Here is a 19,357-nt window from a genome sequence, read left to right on the forward strand (position 1 = left end):
GGGTGACAGTGGACGAGAAGCTGGATATGAGTCAGTCTGTCCTTGTTGCCAAGAGGCCAATTGCATTTTGGGATGTCTAAGTAGGGGCATTGCCAGCAAATCAAGGGATGTAATTGTTCCCCTTTATTCGACATTGGTGAGGCCTCATCTGGAGTACTGTGTCCAGTTTTGGGCCCAACACTACAAGAAGGATGTGGAAAAAATTGGAAAACATCCACCGGAGGGCAACAAAAATGATTAGGGGACTGGAACACATGACGTATGAGTGTAAAGAAAAGGAATACTTGTGGCACCTTAGAGACTAACCAATTTATTTGAGCATGAGCTTTCGTGAGCTACAGCTCACTTCATCTGATCACACATCCGATGAAGTGAGCTCTAGCTCACGAAAGCTCATGCTCAAATAAATTGGTTAGCCTCTAAGGTGCCACAAGTACTCCTTTTCTTTTTGCGAATACAGACTAACACGGCTGTTACTCTGAGACTTATGAGTAGAGGCTGAGGGAACTGGGATTGTTTAGTCTGTGGAAGAGAAGAATGAGGGGGGATTTGATAGCTGCTTTCAACTACCTGAAAAGGGGTTCCAAAGAGGATGGATCTAGACTGTTCTCAGTGGTAGCAGATGACAGAACGAGGAGTAATGGTCTCAAGTTGCAGTGGAGGAGGTTTAGGTTGGATATTAGGAAAAACTTTCACTAGGAGAGTGGTGAAGCACTGGAATGCATTACCTAATGAGGTGGTGGAATCTCCTTCCTTAGAATTTAAGGTCACGCTTGACAAAGCCCTGACTGAGATGATTTAGTTGGGGATTGGTCCTGCTTTGAGCAGGGGGTTGGACTAGATGACCTCCTGAGGTCCCTTCCAACCCTGATAGTCTATGAGTTACCTTTTGAAATTTAAGATTTGTTGCGGTTCAGTGATGAGACAGAACACAGCTTTATGCAAGCAAACAGGCTGGTCAGCGGAGATGGGCTGTTCTGCCCCCCCTGCCTTCCACCTTCTCCTTTTTTTATATTTCTCCCCCTAAGCATTACACACTGCTACACAAAGGAATGTATGACGTTGATTCATATGCTTAGTTACCATCCTCTATCTACTACAATCCTGGTTCTCAGGCCTTGAGCCCAGGCTAAAGAAACCTCCCACAGTTGCTGTCCAAACAATCAAGTTCTCAGGGTTCATATCTAGCCCTTGTCCTTGGATAGAGCAATGTGTGCATTGCTCCTAGGAAACAGTCAGGGTGTGCCCCGCCTGCTTCCAGGTGGAATAGCTAGACATTAACCCTTCAAAGATTGTAATATGGATTTTGCTTATTATAGAAGCTTCTGTGTCCTTTAGGGCTAACCCAGGCTAACAGCTGGAGTTCTTTCTTATGCCTAGAAAGCTTGCTCCCAGAGTCCAGGCAGCAAGAGCTCCTCTTTGTTAAGGGTTTTTATTCCCATCCCTGTAGCACTTCAGTGAAGACCCTGCTATGCTGATGGGAGAGCTTCTCCCATTTGCATAGTTAATCCCCCTCCCCAATAGGTGGTAGCTATGTCAATGGGAGAAGTCCTATTGTCTACATGGGGGCAGGAGGGTTAGGTCAGTATAACTGCATCACTCAGGGGTGTGGATTTTTCAGACCCCTGAGTGACAGTTATACAGATGTAAGTTTATAGTGTAGACCTGGCCAAAGTCTTTTGTCTTCTTTAGTGTTCCAATCTAGTCCATCTAGTGTCAATGGACTTTCCTTGTCAGGCAGCACATAACACCCTCTTTTGGAGGCCAGCATTTCACACAAGTTAATGTCTGTTGATTTACAGAGGCAGAGGCTTACAGTGTGAATGCTCAAGTATTACAATATGGGATACTGATGTTATAACTGAGATAAATGAATCCAGCAACTCACATTCAATAAAGTCTAAACACTGAACAGATTCTTATAATTCTAAGACCTATTTTAATAACATTAACACCCAGGTGAGCCAGATTGATTCTGGCTATGTATTTGTCAATATTCAACTAAGGCATGGACACCTTGACATGAGCTGGCACCTGATATGCCAGTATCAGAAGCCCTTTTAAACATTAACATTCCACACAAAAAAAGTGATTTTATTCATGATTTCCGAGATTGTTTACACTGGCAACTGAACCAGCTTCCACCTTTCATCTATATGGGTCCAATTCTCCATCCTGTTGTACCAGTTTTATGCCAATGAACTCCATTAATTTCCCATCTACAACCCAGTGCTGGAAAACCGTACTTCCATGATTTCATCCATCACATATTCCCCTAAGGTCAACATGAACTACCCTGTAATACTCCTGCAGGATGGTTCCAAGTACTGTAGTTAATACCATTTTGCTCTCTTTCTAGAACGTAAGGGGCAGGATAAATGGCAAACTTGTGTAGGATTAAAGGACATTTGGTATTGTGTAGGTTACATACATTTGAAAGCCATATGATGGCACCACTTTTCAAAATATAAACTTCTGGCCTTCTTATAGTCCACAAGAAGTTGAACATGAGCTTTTCTAATTGCTTAAAATAGATTGTTGGAATATGCATCGGTGACATTTCAAATATATCATTTAATTATGAAACCATAATGAATTTTGGATTGCTCTTACTGTGTCCCAGAGTGTGAGGTTCAGAGTTAACTAAGATAATTATCAGGCCTTTTGTATGTTATATTCCACAATCTGGAGTTAATCATATATCCTCAAGAACAACGTGTACTTAATTCTCCAATTGATATTTCAGTTGTTGTAAAGAGCAGAGGGGCACCATTTGGTAAACAGATTTAGACTAGTTTTATTTGAGAAATTGCCAAATTTTAATCACTAAATCCAGGTCTTTAGATATAGATTTAGTAGGGATTTTGACAATTTACATGACGGTCATCTCCCTATATCAGAAGTTTCCTGACTTTGATTCTTGCGCTGGACTATCAGAGTGACAAGCAGGGATTTTAGGATTAAACAGAATAGCACAAGTCAGTCTGAAGAGTTCTCTATGCCATTATCAGCAGAGAAGAAAATCAGTATTGTGGCACTGGGAAATAGATTCAATAAAACAATTGAGATTTAAATCCAAACCCACAAATTCAGCAATTCATTTAGTTTTGTCAGTCTTTAAGACTAGTTCAATGGCATTGTTGCAATCAAGTCTGCAAGGTCTTGTGTCTCCCATGGGATGGGTCACTCTTAAATGGTCCACATCTTGCTTCCCTGGCACAAATTATACCCAATTGCTCACACAGTGATTTTAATCAAGCCTAGAGTGGATTCAATCTGAGTATTTTATGATCAACAACAAAAACTGCTCTGGAATTACTACATTTTTAAGGGTCTCTATTAGGCTTCCTCATGAGTAACTATAACCTTGTTCAGGGATGGCATTAATTTCATTGTTACTATTCTAGAATTGACTAGTATCTGTAGATACAGGAATAGGATTGTATAACCTTCTGGAAGATCTAACCTTCTGGAAGATCCTCCTCATTCTGATTTCTCCTACCAGATTCTGCCTCCACCGTTGTTAATTTTTTCCCTTCAGTTAAGAGGTTAGGTCATTAAGGAAATGATAGAAAGCAGTTTTCATAATTGTTATTTGATTCAAACTTCCACACACAGTTTTGTGGAAAGAAGCAAACAGCTTAATTTTATTGGTCTCTGACAGTTTCATTTTCTAATACAAGGATACCCTAGAATTGCTGTATTTTTCCCCTAATCAGTCAAGTGTGCAATTTACAAGCCAGCTTTCCAGCACCAATGAATTAAGACATATTCAGCTCTCAAGTTCTTTATTTTGTTATGCTCTAATTTGGATGAAACGTGATGTGAAGTTTAGAAAAAAACACTTGGTCAAACAGTGAGGGGAAGGGGGAGTTGACCAAGCAAGTTATCATGTCTCTCTGTAGGCATGGTGGACCCAAGCACCAGCCTGGAATAAACACTTCCAGTTCCCTGTATAGCCCTTTATTCAGCACACAAACAAAAAGCAACAGTCCAGTTCTCAACTGAGATTATAGGCCTTTGGAGACCTAGAGTCTGGACCTTCCACAGCCTGGTAAATGCCAAGGAGACGCAAAAAGTGTTTACGGCAATAGAGGTATTTCAATTGTATTCACTCTCTTCTCCCACTTTTTGCTTTGTGCCTTATCTCCATACCACTGAAGCAGACTGGGTAGTTTGCAGGGGTGTGGGAGGAAAAAAAAAATTTTCAATCAGCATTTCCAGGTTTTTTTGCCCCCCCCCCCACCCCAGAAAAGTCTGAACCAAAATTCAGTTGACAAAAAACCCAATAGTTCTAAAAGAAAATTCAAGGGGATTTTTTTTTGGGGGGGGGGGGGGGGGAGGGAGAAGATGTTTCAGTTTACACAGACATTTTCTGTGGAAAATCATTTCAACCGAAGATTTTCAACCAACCCTACATGCCATCCTTGCATCTCAAACAAGTACCCCAGTGCCTTCCTTTCATTAGTTCTCTCATTTCCAGAATCCTTCTTACATTGGTCCTCACAGATTAGAGCCATGATTCTCTGTTCTTGTAGCTAATTTTCTAGCTTATCATCTTGCCCCTCAGCTGAAGGCTGCTCAGTGCAGGGACTAGGGATGTGCTGGAAGGCATACAGCTTGACATTTTAGGACTAATTTTCAAAGGGTCCTCATCTTAGCCTCTATTTTGCACATGCAGCTTTGGTTGTGCAAACATATGCATGCCTGCTTTTCAAGCACTACCATTTACACCTGCAAGTGATCAAAGCTATCATCTCCTTGTGTAGGGGATAGTGCTTGAAAAGTAATTACACAAGTGTTCGCACATGTAATCCAAAATAAATTAAAAAAAATTTAAACTAGATGAACCACTAGAAATATAATTATTGTGGGCAATTCTACACTGGGTGCAGGGAATTGGCATGAATGATCGAACAGGTTGGTTACTACCAATGGAATCCAAGAAACAACTCATGTTGACAGACCAGGTGCCAGCTCATGCCAAGACTGGAAACCAGGGCCAGCTCATGCATAGATGGAAGCCAGTTGTGCTTACCTGTGTGTGTTACCATTATAAAACTAGATATTAGCGGTTAAGTTGATAAGAATGTGTCTAGACTTTATAAAATGCTTGTAGGGGCTGCATGTACTGACCTTGCTTATAACCTCTCTAGCCCATGGTGTAAAGTTAAGAGTGTTTGTTCTGTAAATCTCTGTAATTGTGTCACTCAAACAGGAAAAGAATTATTAATTAAGGTGAAGGGCTCATTCTGTGTACAAGATGGCCCACTGAAGGCCGGTGGAGCATCAGAGGAGAGGAGCCCTGTTGATTGCATTCCTAACTCCCTTCAGGAAGAAGGGACATCCAAATGAACTCAGGAGAGCTCTCTCCGGTTGGCTTAGAGCATCACCACAAGTGGGGCAGCTGCGCCAATGTAGCAACTATAGAACAGACCTGCCATGAATCTCCTTTATGTGGTCTATACTCTGAAGGGCAAAAGATTCCTATGCCTAAGCAAAGAGATCCCCGGAAGACATTTTGAACTGACAGCTTACAACAACTCTAGCACCTTTTGAATCACAGACAAACTCATTTGTGTATGTAATGTATATTACATGTTTGCTTGCTTTAAGCTGTAACTCGTTTCTTTTTCCTTTAGTTAGTTTATTGCAGGATTGGCTAGATGTGTTGTCTTTGGTGTGAGATCTAAGGGACAAATTGACCTCAGGTGAGTGACTGGTCTCTTGAGACTGGGCACAACATGAATATTTTGTTATCTTTGGTGTAAGTGACCATTTATCACTAAGGTCAGTTTGCCTGGGTGGCAAGATAGTCCCCTGGGGAACTTCAGTCTGAGACTCCATGGTTTTAAAACAAACCACACAACCCAACCCACAACTGTTAGTGATCCAAGAGTTCACATTTGTTACAGCATTGGTGAAATCTAATTATAGACCACCACCAATTTGGGATGTCTGCCCTGTTTTTTTGACAGTCTGCCTGAGGTTGGCACTCAGTCATGAACCACTCCAGATAGTGTGACAATTAGGGAACTGGAATAACAAACAAAAACAGATCGGTTACTACTAATGCTAAGATACAGATATTTAAGCTTGAGCCAAGTCAAAATCAAAGCAAATGGAACAATTTAAGGGTAAGCCATTAAGAAGTGAAACATGACAGATCAAGATAAACATGTTTTTTTCTTTCTTTTTTTTTGCAATAGAGTGCAGATTCTAGCTGTGAAAAAGGTTTGCTTTTTAGGTTGCACAGCCAAGATGTTAAGTTAATGAGAGATTTCAGCAATTACTATGTCAACATAAATATAAGCCTGAACATCAAGAATCAAATATGAATAGACTTTTGTTGGTAAAGTGGTAACTACAATAAAGCTAGTTAATTACAGTACACACATGGCTTTCATGTAACCTAAGTGGGAGAAACAGGAGCTTGAGCCTCAAAGCAAATAGAATCAATAAAACAATTGCAAAGAGCAACACAAGGGTGATACAATCTCAAATACAGCTTTTGAACTAACCAAATAGTTCCAAAAACCCTTCTGGTCAGACAGATAAGATCCAAGGAAAACTAATGAGATGGAACAGAACTGGGATTCATAGAAGCCCACAGCTGCCATTTTAATTTCCACAAAGTCATTTGGCTTTCATGTCTGAATTCATCTGTGACCTGGCAACCTACATCAATGCACAAACTGACTACATATGTGGACATCTGAGGAGTATGTCTTGGAAGGATTCCCATCACACAAAAGGCAGTAAAAAAAGAGTGATGGACATGAATAACTGAAATAAAGTGGACATTTGCGAAAGGAAACAGATGCATAAACCTCCAATAATTCATGTGAATGAAATTTACACTGGGCCAAAACCTGAAGACCTTACCCAGTTTCTAGTCACACTTTAATCAAGCAAAACTTGAAGTCAACAAGTATTTTGCCTTCTGAATAAGGACTAACTGAAAGTTGAATAAGGTCCTAAGAATCTAGCCCATTAAAAAGTAAAAAAAAAAATACAGAAACACCAGAATTTGACTGCGTGTCTAGAATTAAATGGGAAGCAAAATACATTGACCGAGCTGAGGACAATCAAGCCAAACCCTGGAATACTTAGTAATAGGTGGACAGTGGCTCAGAGCTGATCAACATGTGCATGTGGGGGAAGCAGGAGGAAACTCAGCCTCCTAGCCCATGTCACTAGGTATGTATCAGCTTTTAAAACGGAAACAAATTAGTGTAATTTTCTTTGAAGAACAACCACCACCACACAGGGATGATGCTAATTTAACCATGAAAGCCAAGGTCTGTCCATGCAGACTTTGCATCAATGTATCTGTTTCTAAAACTGATCTAGTTAAATCAGTGAGTCCTATAGATTCAAGAAACTGCATACATGTATTTGCATGTCCTCAAGTTCATGAGATCATACACTTAAACAACCCTGTTATTTCAATGGACTGTGCTTCAGATGTTTATGAAGATGGAGCTTTCCTGATTTGGTAATAAGGGTAACAGATTTGGGGAGAAAGAAGAGAGGATCTGGTGGCTATATGGGAATCCAAAAAGGACGGAAAGGATGAAGCTTTGATGACACCTTAAAAGGTCTGGAAGAAATCCAGACACATCTGAACTGTCAGACACTTTCCCAGAGGTGCTGGAACAATTTTTTATAGTAGGGGTACTTAGAACCATTGAACCAAACTGTAAGCCTTCTATATAAAATGGGAACCACTGCAAGTCAGAGGATGCTGCAGCATCCCTAGTTCCAGCATTTATGCACTTTCCTGTGAAGATCCACCAAACTTTTGAGAGATGGTCAGCTCTGTTAGCTTCTGAACAGTAACTATACTCTGGGTTGGCCACACATGCTCAGCATAGAATCAAGGGACTAAGGACAAAAGTAGCATTACACCCTCTTTGTGGTCCACTGATCCAGAGGCTGAACAGTTCAGTCCCTGGCAAAATTCGCTAGCTAAGGGATATTCTAATTTGTGTCCAGTTGCCTATGACCTCAAAAGACTGTTCCAGCAGCTGGACCAGTGGCATTTGACCCACTCCCTCTTTTCCTGGATACACCATCCAGCTACCCTAGGATTTCAACGCGCTTTAAAAAAAGCCCAAACATTTATAATAATTAATACTTAGACTCAGGCTTAGCAATGCCACTTGCTTTTCGTTTCATTTCTCTTGCATGGTGTCTTTTAAATCTGTGTATTTAATGCTCATGAAAGGTATCAGCTCTGAACTCCTCTATTTAGCCACACAGCAGATAGACCGAGCCACAGAAGGGTGATCTTCCCCTCAGACAACCACTATTATTCAGTCCTGCTCTATGTTTGGTGCCTACCTCTTAATTTTTAGCCCAGGTGTTAGCACACTTGCCTGAGATGTGAAAGACCCAGGTTCAATTCACTCCCTCCCCCCAACCAGGTAGATGCCCTAACTATGGACTACAGAGTCTCTCTCTCTGGACCACTGACTATTTACCCACAATGGAAGAATCATTGCATCAGAGAGACAGATTGACTCTGAAACCTGGTGATTACACCATTCTTCCTCCTCTGGAGGTTGTTTGGAGTGAGGCAGGCTCATAACTCATTTCCACAAGAAACACCTTTCACACTTAAGCCACCTTCAAATGGTGGGTTGCCATTTGTGGTTAGGTGCCTCCCTAAAGCCCAGACTTTGGCTCCTATCTTCAAGAGAGGGGATGGACTTAGCACACACCAATCTCGTCAGCAACTCCCACTGACTGGTTTAGGTGGCTCCCCGCTTAGCGTGCTTTCTTTTGTAGATCAGTTTAAGGCACCCACCTCTCCCCATCCATTGTATAGGAAGCTTAAGTGCCTTTGTGGATCAGTGTTGTTCTTGTGATTTTCTAGGTGCTGTGATGCTCAGTGTTGCAATGCCAAAGTACCTTTGTCGATCTGGGCTTAAAGTTACTACTGACTTGGACGTAGAAGCAAGTATGGCCTAGATATTAAAAGTTTCATATCCTATTGCCAGTTTCTTGATCTATCCAGTCTCCATGCATTTGATTCCTAATATAATTTTTGGGTTGCACCTTGTTCCTCATTTCAAGGAAAAATGTGGAAAGCATTAAAAGACTTATTGCTGCAATAAAATAGTCTTTTCTATTTCATATGAGACAGGAGAGATAAGGATGAGAAAGAAGGCTACCCATCAGGTTATGATGAGGTGCACAGTCAGTTTCACATGAGTAAGTCTCTCCAGTGGGAAAGGTTTAAAAGACTGAATTGTAGGTGAAGAGGCCATGTATGTAGCAGTCAGCATGGAGAAACAGGAAGCAGTTAAGTAAACGTATGAAGCACGTAGAACATGTTTCAGTGACCTATATTTCATCATGGGGAAACCAACTGATCTCTAAGAAAAGAGTGTACATGTGTCTGAAAACAGGCAAAATGAAACATTTAAAAATTTGCCATGTATGTACTATAAATCTTGATGTAAAAGTTGAAGTACTTCATATTTTAATTTGTGGGTCATGAAAGTGTACTGCTCATACTGAAGTATTCATATTATGCTTGACATCAGAAAACACATTTAGAAGAGTATCATAATTGCTTTTACAGAAAGCTCCTGCCTTGCACTGATCTGCAGATATGTTGAATGCAAAATTACATCGTATTACAATAAATTAATTTCTCCCCTGAGAAATTCAAAACAAATTTATTCAAACTAAATTAAGAAGGCCTAAATTAGCGTATTCTTGGTTGATTAGTCAGACACTGATTAAGTATTAGTCATAACCTGCCTTTTACTCATAATTACAATATTTTCTGGAAAAGTGGCCAAATACGTAAGAGTAGAATATCCTAGCGTTGCTGTCAAGTAGTTTGGTTCTGTTTGGATATCACATGGAAGGTAAAATATACCATAGGAATGGGAATCAATTATATACTAAGTTTGTTGCAGTGTTTTAGTCATGTTGAGAGAGGATATGAGAGAGAAGATGGGTGAGCTAAGATCTTTTATTGGACCGACGGCTAGTGGTGAAAGAAAGCGCTCTGTGTTGCTTGAAAGCTTCTTTCACCAAGAGCCATTGGTCCAATAAAGATATTAGCTCACTCACTTTGTCTCATAGGCAGAGATTTGCAGTATTTCAGATGTTCCTGTGCTTGTTTCCAAGGGATGCTTAACATACTTTCAATGGCATGAGTATTTTTTGATGTAGCCCAAAATGTCCTGATAGTTACAAGTATGTGTGTGTCAGACAGCAACAGATTACAAGATCTTCGAAAAAGGTTTGAAATAGTTCAGCCTCATGGTGGTGAGCAAGCCAAGCCAACACTGAATCAAAACAAACCTGACTAAATTATGCAAATTATTCCCTGGAAACTTTTAGTTATCCTTTGTGAGCTCAGCTGCCAGCCAAGACTGATACTAGTTTTGTGACTACCCAGGGTCATAGCACAGCTCTAGCCATCCAGTCACATCCAAACAGGCATCTAACATTCCCTCTTGAATATGAATTGAGGCACATCACGTATGGCATTAAACTTCCCTGGGCACCACCTTATCTGGGTTTGTGCATTTGCCAGATAAGCATTTGAGAGCCAATTCGTTTCTGAGTTTGTTATTTTCAACTATTTTGTTGTTCTCTACAGCAACTACTGTAATATTTCTCCATCTGTACAGAACCAGGGAATGTAGCCATCTGTATAATAAGCTTTTTCAAAGGACACCTTACAACTCCCATGATTTATCTGCAGTAACCCCAATATGGATGAAAAGGAGAATGTCAGCTGTGAAAGAACATTTTAGTCAAAGCACTCCAAACCTAGTGAGATGACAGAAAAAAAATCCCTGATCTGGAAATCCTTATTCATGCAAAACAGCTACTGGAGTCAGAGGGAATTTTCCCCAAGAAACGGTTATAGTACTAGGGCCAGTGTTGAAGACTGAGGTGATTCTTATATTTATCTGGATGTCCTTCAAATCAAAGAAGGACAGAACACTGGGTCACATTCAGAGGTGACACTGGGTGTCCCACAATGGTAAACTGACGTGACTAAGTGTAGGATGCCGTTGCACACACACTGACTGAAGGGGCAGAAGAGAGAGGGGTTCAGCAGTGACAGCAACTAACAGGCATGCAAAATGAAGTAGTGGGAAAAGCTAATGCTGATGCTTTATTTAAAAAAAAGCACACATCCTTCTTGTAGTTGCTCATTTGGAGGAGGTAGCAAAAAAACCCAGCATGTATGGTTACACCAAATTTCATCTCCATTTGCATCACCTCTCAAATACAGCACAAATCCATAAAGCATCTTTCCTCCTAGGCCTAGAACCCCAATGCTTTTACTGTACACATGCAAGGCCTGGAACTGTTTAGAATGGAAACATTTGACCCTACAGATATTAGGCACATCTGATGGGCAGTAAAGAAAAACAACCTGGTTTATACCCTTTGCCTTTTTTGGGCATAGAGAGTTAAAGATTACACTTCCCATAAGCATGTAGGAAATGAAATCTGATTTGGGAGAGAAGTTTTTAGGACTCTGACTAAAAAGTAATACCCGCTTAGCTAAAAGTCTTGGGGAAAAATGTTTTGGTAGAGATTCAATATCTTGCAAGGGCCTTCAAGGCATGAGAAAAGTTAAACTTGATGCAGAAGATTCACTTTAGAAAGTTGGAGCAAAAAAAAAAAAAAAAAAAAAAAAAAGAGTTTAGCCCTAAGATCATCATCAATGCTCATCTTCTTCATAAAAAGAAAAGGAGTACTTGTGGCACCTTAGAGACTAACCAATTTGAGCATAAGCTTTTGTGGGCTACAGCTCACTTTATCGGATGCATAAATTGGTTAGTCTCTAAGGTGCCACAAGTACTCCTTTTCTTTTTGCGAATACAGACTAACACGACTGTTACTCTGAAACCCATCTTCTTCATCTGCATCAGCCCTGGCAGATGATTCTTCTGTCCTAAGTGCAAGATTGTGCACTTGTCTTTGTTGAACCTCAGATTTCTTTTGGCCCAATCCTCTAATTTGTCTAAAGTCCTCTGTATCCTATCCCTACCCTCCAGCGTAGCTACCTCTCCCCTTCCCCTCTACCATTTAGTGTCATCTGCAAACTTGCTGAGGGTGCAGTCCATGCCATCCTCCAGATCATTATGAAGAGATTGAACAAAACCGGCCCCAGGACTGACCCTTGGGGCACTCCGCTCAATACCGGCTGCCAACTAGAGATGAAGCCATTGATCACTACCAATGAGCCCAATGATCTAGCCAGCTTTTTTGGCCATATTAAATTAGCAGGGAGATATCCATGATGATATGTTGGAGAGAGATGCAGAAATAGATGGAGACCAGTCAGGAACTGTCAGGTAAATTCCTAAGTCACCAGTGTGAAAATGGTATTGAAACTGGGTTAGTGGCTGAGACCTTAAAGATGCTGCTAACTACACAGAAAACAGCAATTACACATAGGTGCAGAATTTGCATGCATGATTTCTCCACACAACCCCTGGCACCTTCAGATGACCAAGGAGTTATGCATGGGCCCCAAGGAGGATGCTGGCTGCCTCTGACCACATGCACCATCTTTGCAGAGTGCAGCAGGCTTCCTGACTAGGCTTGCTACAGTCAGAGGCAGGCAGTCATTTTAACTGCTCTTCTGGTTTAAGAAATAAAGAAGAAACCCATCACATTAAAAATATACACATCTTAGCCAGAACAGCTAGGAGCACAACCCTTCAAGATCTCAGGCGATGAGGCGCAGGCACCGGGCACGAGAGCGAGGCGGCTTCCAGTAAGCCAGCACGGAGAGCAGACAGGGGGCAGAAAGCAAACGCGAGGCCTCAGGGGCGGCAGGGCGCGCGCTGAGGCGCCGGAGCGGGACGGGCGGGGCTCTCGGGGCGGGAGCGCGGGTTCCGCGCCGAAGGCGGCGTCACAATGGGTTGCCAGGCGCCCGGCGGAGGAAAGATGCAGCGGGGCGGGCGGCTCTAGCCGCTGCGGGGTGGCGGCCATGGCCGGCGGGTACCAGCTGTGGGCGCCCTGGTCGCCGCTGGACGAGTCCCTGCAGTGGCTGCGGGGCGCCACCCCCCGGCCGTGCACCAAGCACCCGTTCCGGGCGGCGCCGCGCGGCGGCTGCCCGCAGAGCGCGGCGGCCGACCTGGAGGTGCAGCTCTGCTTCCAGGGGCTCAGCCTGGTGCTGGAGCCGGGCGCCAAGGGGCCCGGCCTGCCGGCGGGGGAGCCGCGCCGGAGCGGGGCGCTGCGCAAGCCCCAGGCGGTGCGGCTCAGCGGGCTGGACTCGGTCTTCGGGCGGCTGGTGACGGCGCAGCCCCCGCGCTGGACCGGCTCGTTCCGGGTGTCGGAGCGCTCGGCTTTCTGCCAAGTGATCAGCCCCCGGCAGCGCTGGCCCCGCGGGCTCCGCGAGCCGCAGGTCCGCCTGGCCGTGGCCATGTGCCGCCAGATGCTGCGCGCCATCCTGCTGCTCTACGCCGCCTACAAGAAGTGCGCCTTCGCCCTGCAGCACTCCCGCTGAGCGGCCGGGCCCGGGGGCCCCGCCGCCTTCTCCCCCGGGCCGCTCCCGCAAGGCCGGCCGGCCGGCGGCTGCACCGACCGCACGTGGCTGCTCCGACCGCGCGGCTGCTTCCCAGAGCGGCCGCCGCCCCCGCAGGGCCAGGCGCCGATTGGACCGTAGCCGCTGACCGACGCCGCAACGCTGCCCTGCCCTGCCCCACGAGCGCCTCGGCTGGCCTGGCTCACGTTACAAGCCCCCTCCTGGCGCCTCGGAGGCTCTTTGCAAGGCGCTCGTCGAACGGCCGCCACCTAGTTTTGTGTACAGCTAATTTTGAAGGCGCTTCCAGTCAAGTTGAAACTGATATGGGAGTGCGGTAAATTCCTAATTTTACCATACAATGCCCAACAGTGCTGTGTTTACAGCTAACGCATGCAACCTAGAAGAAATGAAGGTTTGCATTACAAGATGGAATTTTAAAATATGCTGGCAACTAACATGCACAAGTTTTCCCTGCATAAAGTGCACCCTACAATATTTAAAGTCTAAATCCTTATGGTTTGTTTATACCCAAAAGGATGAAGCCTACACATGTAACTTTGCTTTCTAATGTTCAAACTGAATACTATTAATTTGGTTCAGAACTGGTCTAGGAAGGACCTCACAATCAGACTGATTGAACCACTCCAACTTGATAGACATGCAGATTTACAGAATGAAATATTTTAGTTAGTGGATACAAATGTGCAAATTTATCTTACAACATGTAAGAGTAATATTCAAATTGTTTGCAACCAACTGGACCTCTGCCTTGCAACATTCATAGTAAAATATCCTATCTTATCGTTTGCTACTAATGAATGAAGGAGTTCACTGTCCAGCTAGAACATCTTAGACATGCAGTTTTCACATATAACATTTAAAGGATCCTTACTCGTTCACGGCAACTTACAAAACACCAAGACTAACAAGAGTTAAGTTAGTGGCTTCTTCCTGCGTTCAAAGTAAAAATTGTTATGACTTGTTTACAGCTTATGAATATACAAGAAATTCAGTTTTGCTTTACAGTGTTCAAAGTAAAATCTCTATGAATTGGTTAAAATTAATGGATGAGACCTACAAAGAAATGCACCCTTTACCTTACAACATTGAAGTAAACAACTCACATTGAAATATTTGTTCCTAAGGAATAGAGGCACTTACAACCAAATGAATAAAAACAATTTACTATGTATTCAAAGTCACTTATATGTTTACATCTAAATGGATGCAACTGATAAAAGCATTATACTTTAAAATATGTAAGACATTCCTTATGACTTGTTTACAGCTAATGGATGTAATTTACAAAGAAATGCACTTTTGCCTTAAAACATTCCAAGAAGAGTCCTGATAATTTGTTTACAGTGAATGGATACAACCCTCAAGAAAAGCACCTTTGTCTTATAACAGTCAAAGTAAAAATAGTTGTGATTTGTCTCCAGCCAATGCAGGCCATTTATTAAAAGTGCAACTTTTGTTTTATATCAAAGGTGTATGACATTTATAAATACACCTTTCCCTTTCATTCATAGGGAAAAGCTTTAATGCGTTCAGTTACTATGCATGTAACAAGTGACAAGATAATTACTCGTCAGTGTTTTTGTGCTAGCTATGTTGGTGTTATCAACTAAAATGTCTTAACAGCTCACCACTTACTTTCTGCTCAGTAAGTTATAGGGACTCTCTCCCCCCCCCACCCCACTTAGGGGGCATTGGGGCTCCAGACCTATTCCTGTGATTGCCCATAGATCAAAAGGGCATTTTCTGGCAGTGGCAGTCATTAACACCCTTTAGCCCAACAATACTGGTCTATCCCCTAAGCCAGATATACCTTAGAGCCAGTCACTAACATGTATCCAGTACAGGAGCCCCACTCAGTATTTAAACAAAATACATTTCTATATTAGAAATTTAATGTGTTACATATACACACACGTAACTTTACCACTGGGAGTAGTCCCACTAAAATAAATAACTCACAGAGGTAAAGTTAAGCATGTACATAAATGTTTTCAGGATCAAGCTGCAAAGGAATAGGCCCTTTTGGCTCTGAATCAGACTCACCTACTCCAGTTACCATTTCTGCTTTGGAGGAAAATGGTATCAGCATGCTGTGAAAACACACATATTGTATCCATTATTACACCTGAAAATATCTGTACAGGTGGAATAGGAACAGTATTCTTTCAATACCTCCCTTCCAAGTTTCCCCTGCAGGCTTCCGTCATACAATTTGTAATGTTAGTTGGTATGCTAGCTACTGTATGCTACCAGACAAGACAAGTTTAGCAAAGATCCTAATGATACTGCCAGAGGCAGCCTCCTTTTTGGGCTCATCTAGTCTGTCAGGTCAAGACTGTTTTCTCTGAAAATATGCAGGCTATACACACAGATTTTTAAAGCTGTGCCTAAAGATACAGACAGGTGTGGGGGGGGGGGGGAGAAAATCGCACTAGGCACCTGTCTGCACCTAAATACCTTTGAAAATCTGAACCAGAAAAATCTAACCCTGTCCCCACATTGCTGAAATACTACAGAATGGATTTAATTAGTAATGACTGAGGCAAGTTTTAGAATAACTTAAAGGATGGTTTACTTTATACATTCACTAGTCATACTGCTGTAATCTAGCCTGGCTGTATTCCCAGCTTGTCTCTGCAACTGGTTCTCGACTTCTGCTGCTACCCACACATAGCAAACAGGAACTGTGGCAGAGCATAAACACCTGCAGGATGGGTGGCAACTTTAATGTTAAAGTTTACCCGTTTCTACCACCCTATCAATTATTGACAGACAACTGAAAAGAGTGGCTTTTTTACCAATCCATGACAGTCACGATCAGCTAATCTTTTAATGCTGCATTGGCCTTAACCACAGCAGTGTTCTCCATGGCCATCAGACTCTGAAAAGAGCCAAAGTTACACCTCTGCTGAGATCAGAACAGGAAATTATTTATTTCAGCTAGGATAGAAATAGACTGATTGATATTTGCCTCCTAGCACTAGTTCCCAGTTGAGTGCCTGAGCTAAAGTTACTTCTTCCCCTTCCCCCTGCAGCACATACACACCAGAGAGAGTGCACTGAGAAATCTTATTACACCAATAATGTTTTTTGATTGCAGCTGGTAAATAGTCCTGTCACAGTCAGGTTTGGAATTCCTCTGCAGTTTTACAAAATGGGGTTAACACAAACAACAAAAACCACACAACTGAGTGTGTGTTATGTAGGGATGGCAAATTGCAGATAGGCACATTAGTAAATTTGTTTGCACAGCTTTATAGTCACAGGAAATCTGCAACTTAAATGACACAATGTGTTTCCCAATTTCATTTTGATACTTTCATCTATCAAAATGTCAGAAGGATTAGACTTGGCTTTGGCAGTGACAAACTGACAGTGAAGTGAAGTAGAGCATTATTGATTATTGCCTAACAGTGCTGTGATTCACCCACCAGGGACCCTTGTGTGCTGTTTTGTTACCTGAGGAGAACAGGATTTAAACAAAGGGGCAAAATCATCCAGCAATTGCAAATAGTGATTGGATGCAGGTTCATTTGCAAACAAGTGAAAGATAAGCATTAATAGGTTTGCCCAAGTTACTCTCAGAAACGTTAATCAGAGCCACCTTTAGTTCTTTATTGGTGTAAGTGGCTGGAGCTCTGTTGACCTGTGTGTAATTTTACAAATCTACACAAGCAGAAAATTTGACCTTTGTTTGGATCCAGCTGAGATGTTAACATGTTTTGTCTTATCTTCACATTTCATCTAAGCCATTCATCCCCTGGCATACCACAGAGATGCTAGCAGCATATTGACCACAACTCCAGAGCAAGCAGCAGGTCCCCTCCATACAGCTGGATCATACAGACCCCGTAGATACCCAGCCTGTCTGCTGGATCTAGGGCAGACTTTTCCAATAAAATCTCAAGAGTCTCAGGCTTCAATAGACTAGTCTGCTGCTGCTCTAAATCCTGGACTCTTTCCCCCACCCCCATATCTAGATAGGGCTTAAAGCATCTCTATTTTCAAAATTGATCTGATCAGGTAAATCTTTAAGTAGTTGCTCATCCCTCACCCCCTTTCCTCACCCATACACACTCTCCCTGGTTGTTACTGATGCAAAACACTCACTGAAGCCAGTGGGAGTTTTGCCCAAGTAAAAACTGATTAATGACTAAGGGATTTGACCCCTAGTTTTTTGACTGTATTTCAAATCCTTCATTTTCTGGACACAAATCTATTGCAGATATTAGACTTCTAAATCGAAATCCAACTGGCAGGTCATCATGCATGTCTGTAGGCAGATGCAGAGGAAAAAAAGTCTAATTGTAGCACACTTCTCATTAACATACAAGAAGTGTAAATAAGGTGGATTTTAAGCCAAGTTTATAGACACTACTTCTGAAATAAATCTTAACCCAGCCACTAGATCTGCATCTGCAATTCAATCATTAGTATGTATGTATCTGTAATGGGTCAGCATCCGCCTTGCATGAGCGCCCCCTTTTCTCTGGCCGATATATCTACAGTCCGTCTTTTACTAGGGTGGCATCCACTTCTCATGGGCAGCCCCCTTTGGTTGGTTGGTTGTGAGCCTGCTTTTCTTTGTTTCTTATATCGGGGTGGCAGCTGCCTCTTGTGAGCACCGCCCCAGCTGATGGTTCCCTTGCCTGGTCTTCAGCAGCTCAGCCCTCCAGCCAAGCTGCCTTCCAGGGTATACAGTCCCAAGGTCTTATCACAGCCCTGGTATGGGGCTAGAGCTCTTAGTGCTTCTGGGAGAAGCCTACCTTCTTCAACCACTCAGCCAGGGCCCATCTCAGTACCCACAACTGGTGGGGTTTCAGCAGGTCTCACTGGACTCAGTCTTCAACCAGACCAGTGGGGCCCATCTCGGTGCCCTCGCTGGCCTGCACAAGTTTTGTGCTCAGTCCCCCTGGACTTCAGCCTGCCCACCCACACTGACCTTCCACTAGTCTTCTTGCTCTTCCCACCAGCCAGGCACCAAATCTTCAGTAACCATCCCTGGGCTTCAGTCTTGGCTGCAGTGAGCTGTCCATGGTACTGCTGCTCTGCCAGCCAGTCACCAAAGCCTCACTCCTCAAACACCACACAGCAACTGAACTTCTCTGTGCTGCTGCTCGTTTTATATAGGGCCTTCTGGCCCCAGATTGGCTGCTCCATCAGCCCCTCTGATTGGCCACTCCTGTGCAGCCATTTTGGCTGCCTGGAGGACTTCTCTCTGCTCTATTCTGGGACAGGGTGATGCAGTGCCACGAGGCCTCCAGCAGAGGGCCTCCGGGCATAGTCCACCCTGCCACAGGACCAAACCCTAGATTTGTGTATGCAAGTAGTACTTGTGCGTGCAAATTAAGATTATGTTACCTGCATGCAGGTGCCATTTCTTTCTAGAAGTGATCACATGAGCAAGAATTACTGGTGCAAATTCAGAGGCTCCTAAAGCTACCGCCATCACTGATCTATTCACGGTTGTCAAGTTGTATCTTTAGGGACTTCCCAAACCCATTACTCTTGCATGAGGTAGGAAAGAGATAGCATCAGCTGCTACTGCCCAAGAGCTGTGTTTGTGCTGCATCTATTACCACCCCGGGGGAGATCCTCTGTGCAAAGCCCATTTTCTCAGCCCTTGCATAAGGAACCAGAATCTGGCCCAAAATAACAGATAAACTACTATAACTCAGAAGGAATGCTTAGATTTTATTACTGTAGTTAAAGAAGGCTTAATACTGGAGTATTACTGACTAGTTAACGTGTATGTAGAGAGTGTTTAAAAATATGGAATTCCACTGGCATTTAACCATGTAGAGGAGAATCAGG

At 43.1% G+C, this 19,357-nt stretch overlaps 2 protein-coding genes across 3 annotated transcripts in view; one reads left to right on the forward strand and one right to left on the reverse strand.

Annotated features, from left to right (window-relative positions):
• Positions 1 to 19,357, reverse strand: part of BMPER (BMP binding endothelial regulator) — a 263,953-nt gene that overhangs the window by 43,536 nt on the left and 201,060 nt on the right. The gene's annotated exons all lie outside the window — the stretch shown is intronic.
• Positions 12,938 to 13,545, forward strand: FANCD2OS (FANCD2 opposite strand). Its single transcript, XM_073329493.2, has one exon. The coding sequence runs from the start codon at positions 12,986 to 12,988 to the stop codon at positions 13,502 to 13,504; it is 519 nt and encodes a 172-aa protein (XP_073185594.1). The 5' UTR covers positions 12,938 to 12,985; the 3' UTR covers positions 13,505 to 13,545.

Source organism: Lepidochelys kempii, chromosome 2 (genome assembly GCF_965140285.1).
Source record: "Lepidochelys kempii isolate rLepKem1 chromosome 2, rLepKem1.hap1, whole genome shotgun sequence".
Taxonomy (NCBI): Eukaryota; Metazoa; Chordata; order Testudines; family Cheloniidae; genus Lepidochelys; species Lepidochelys kempii.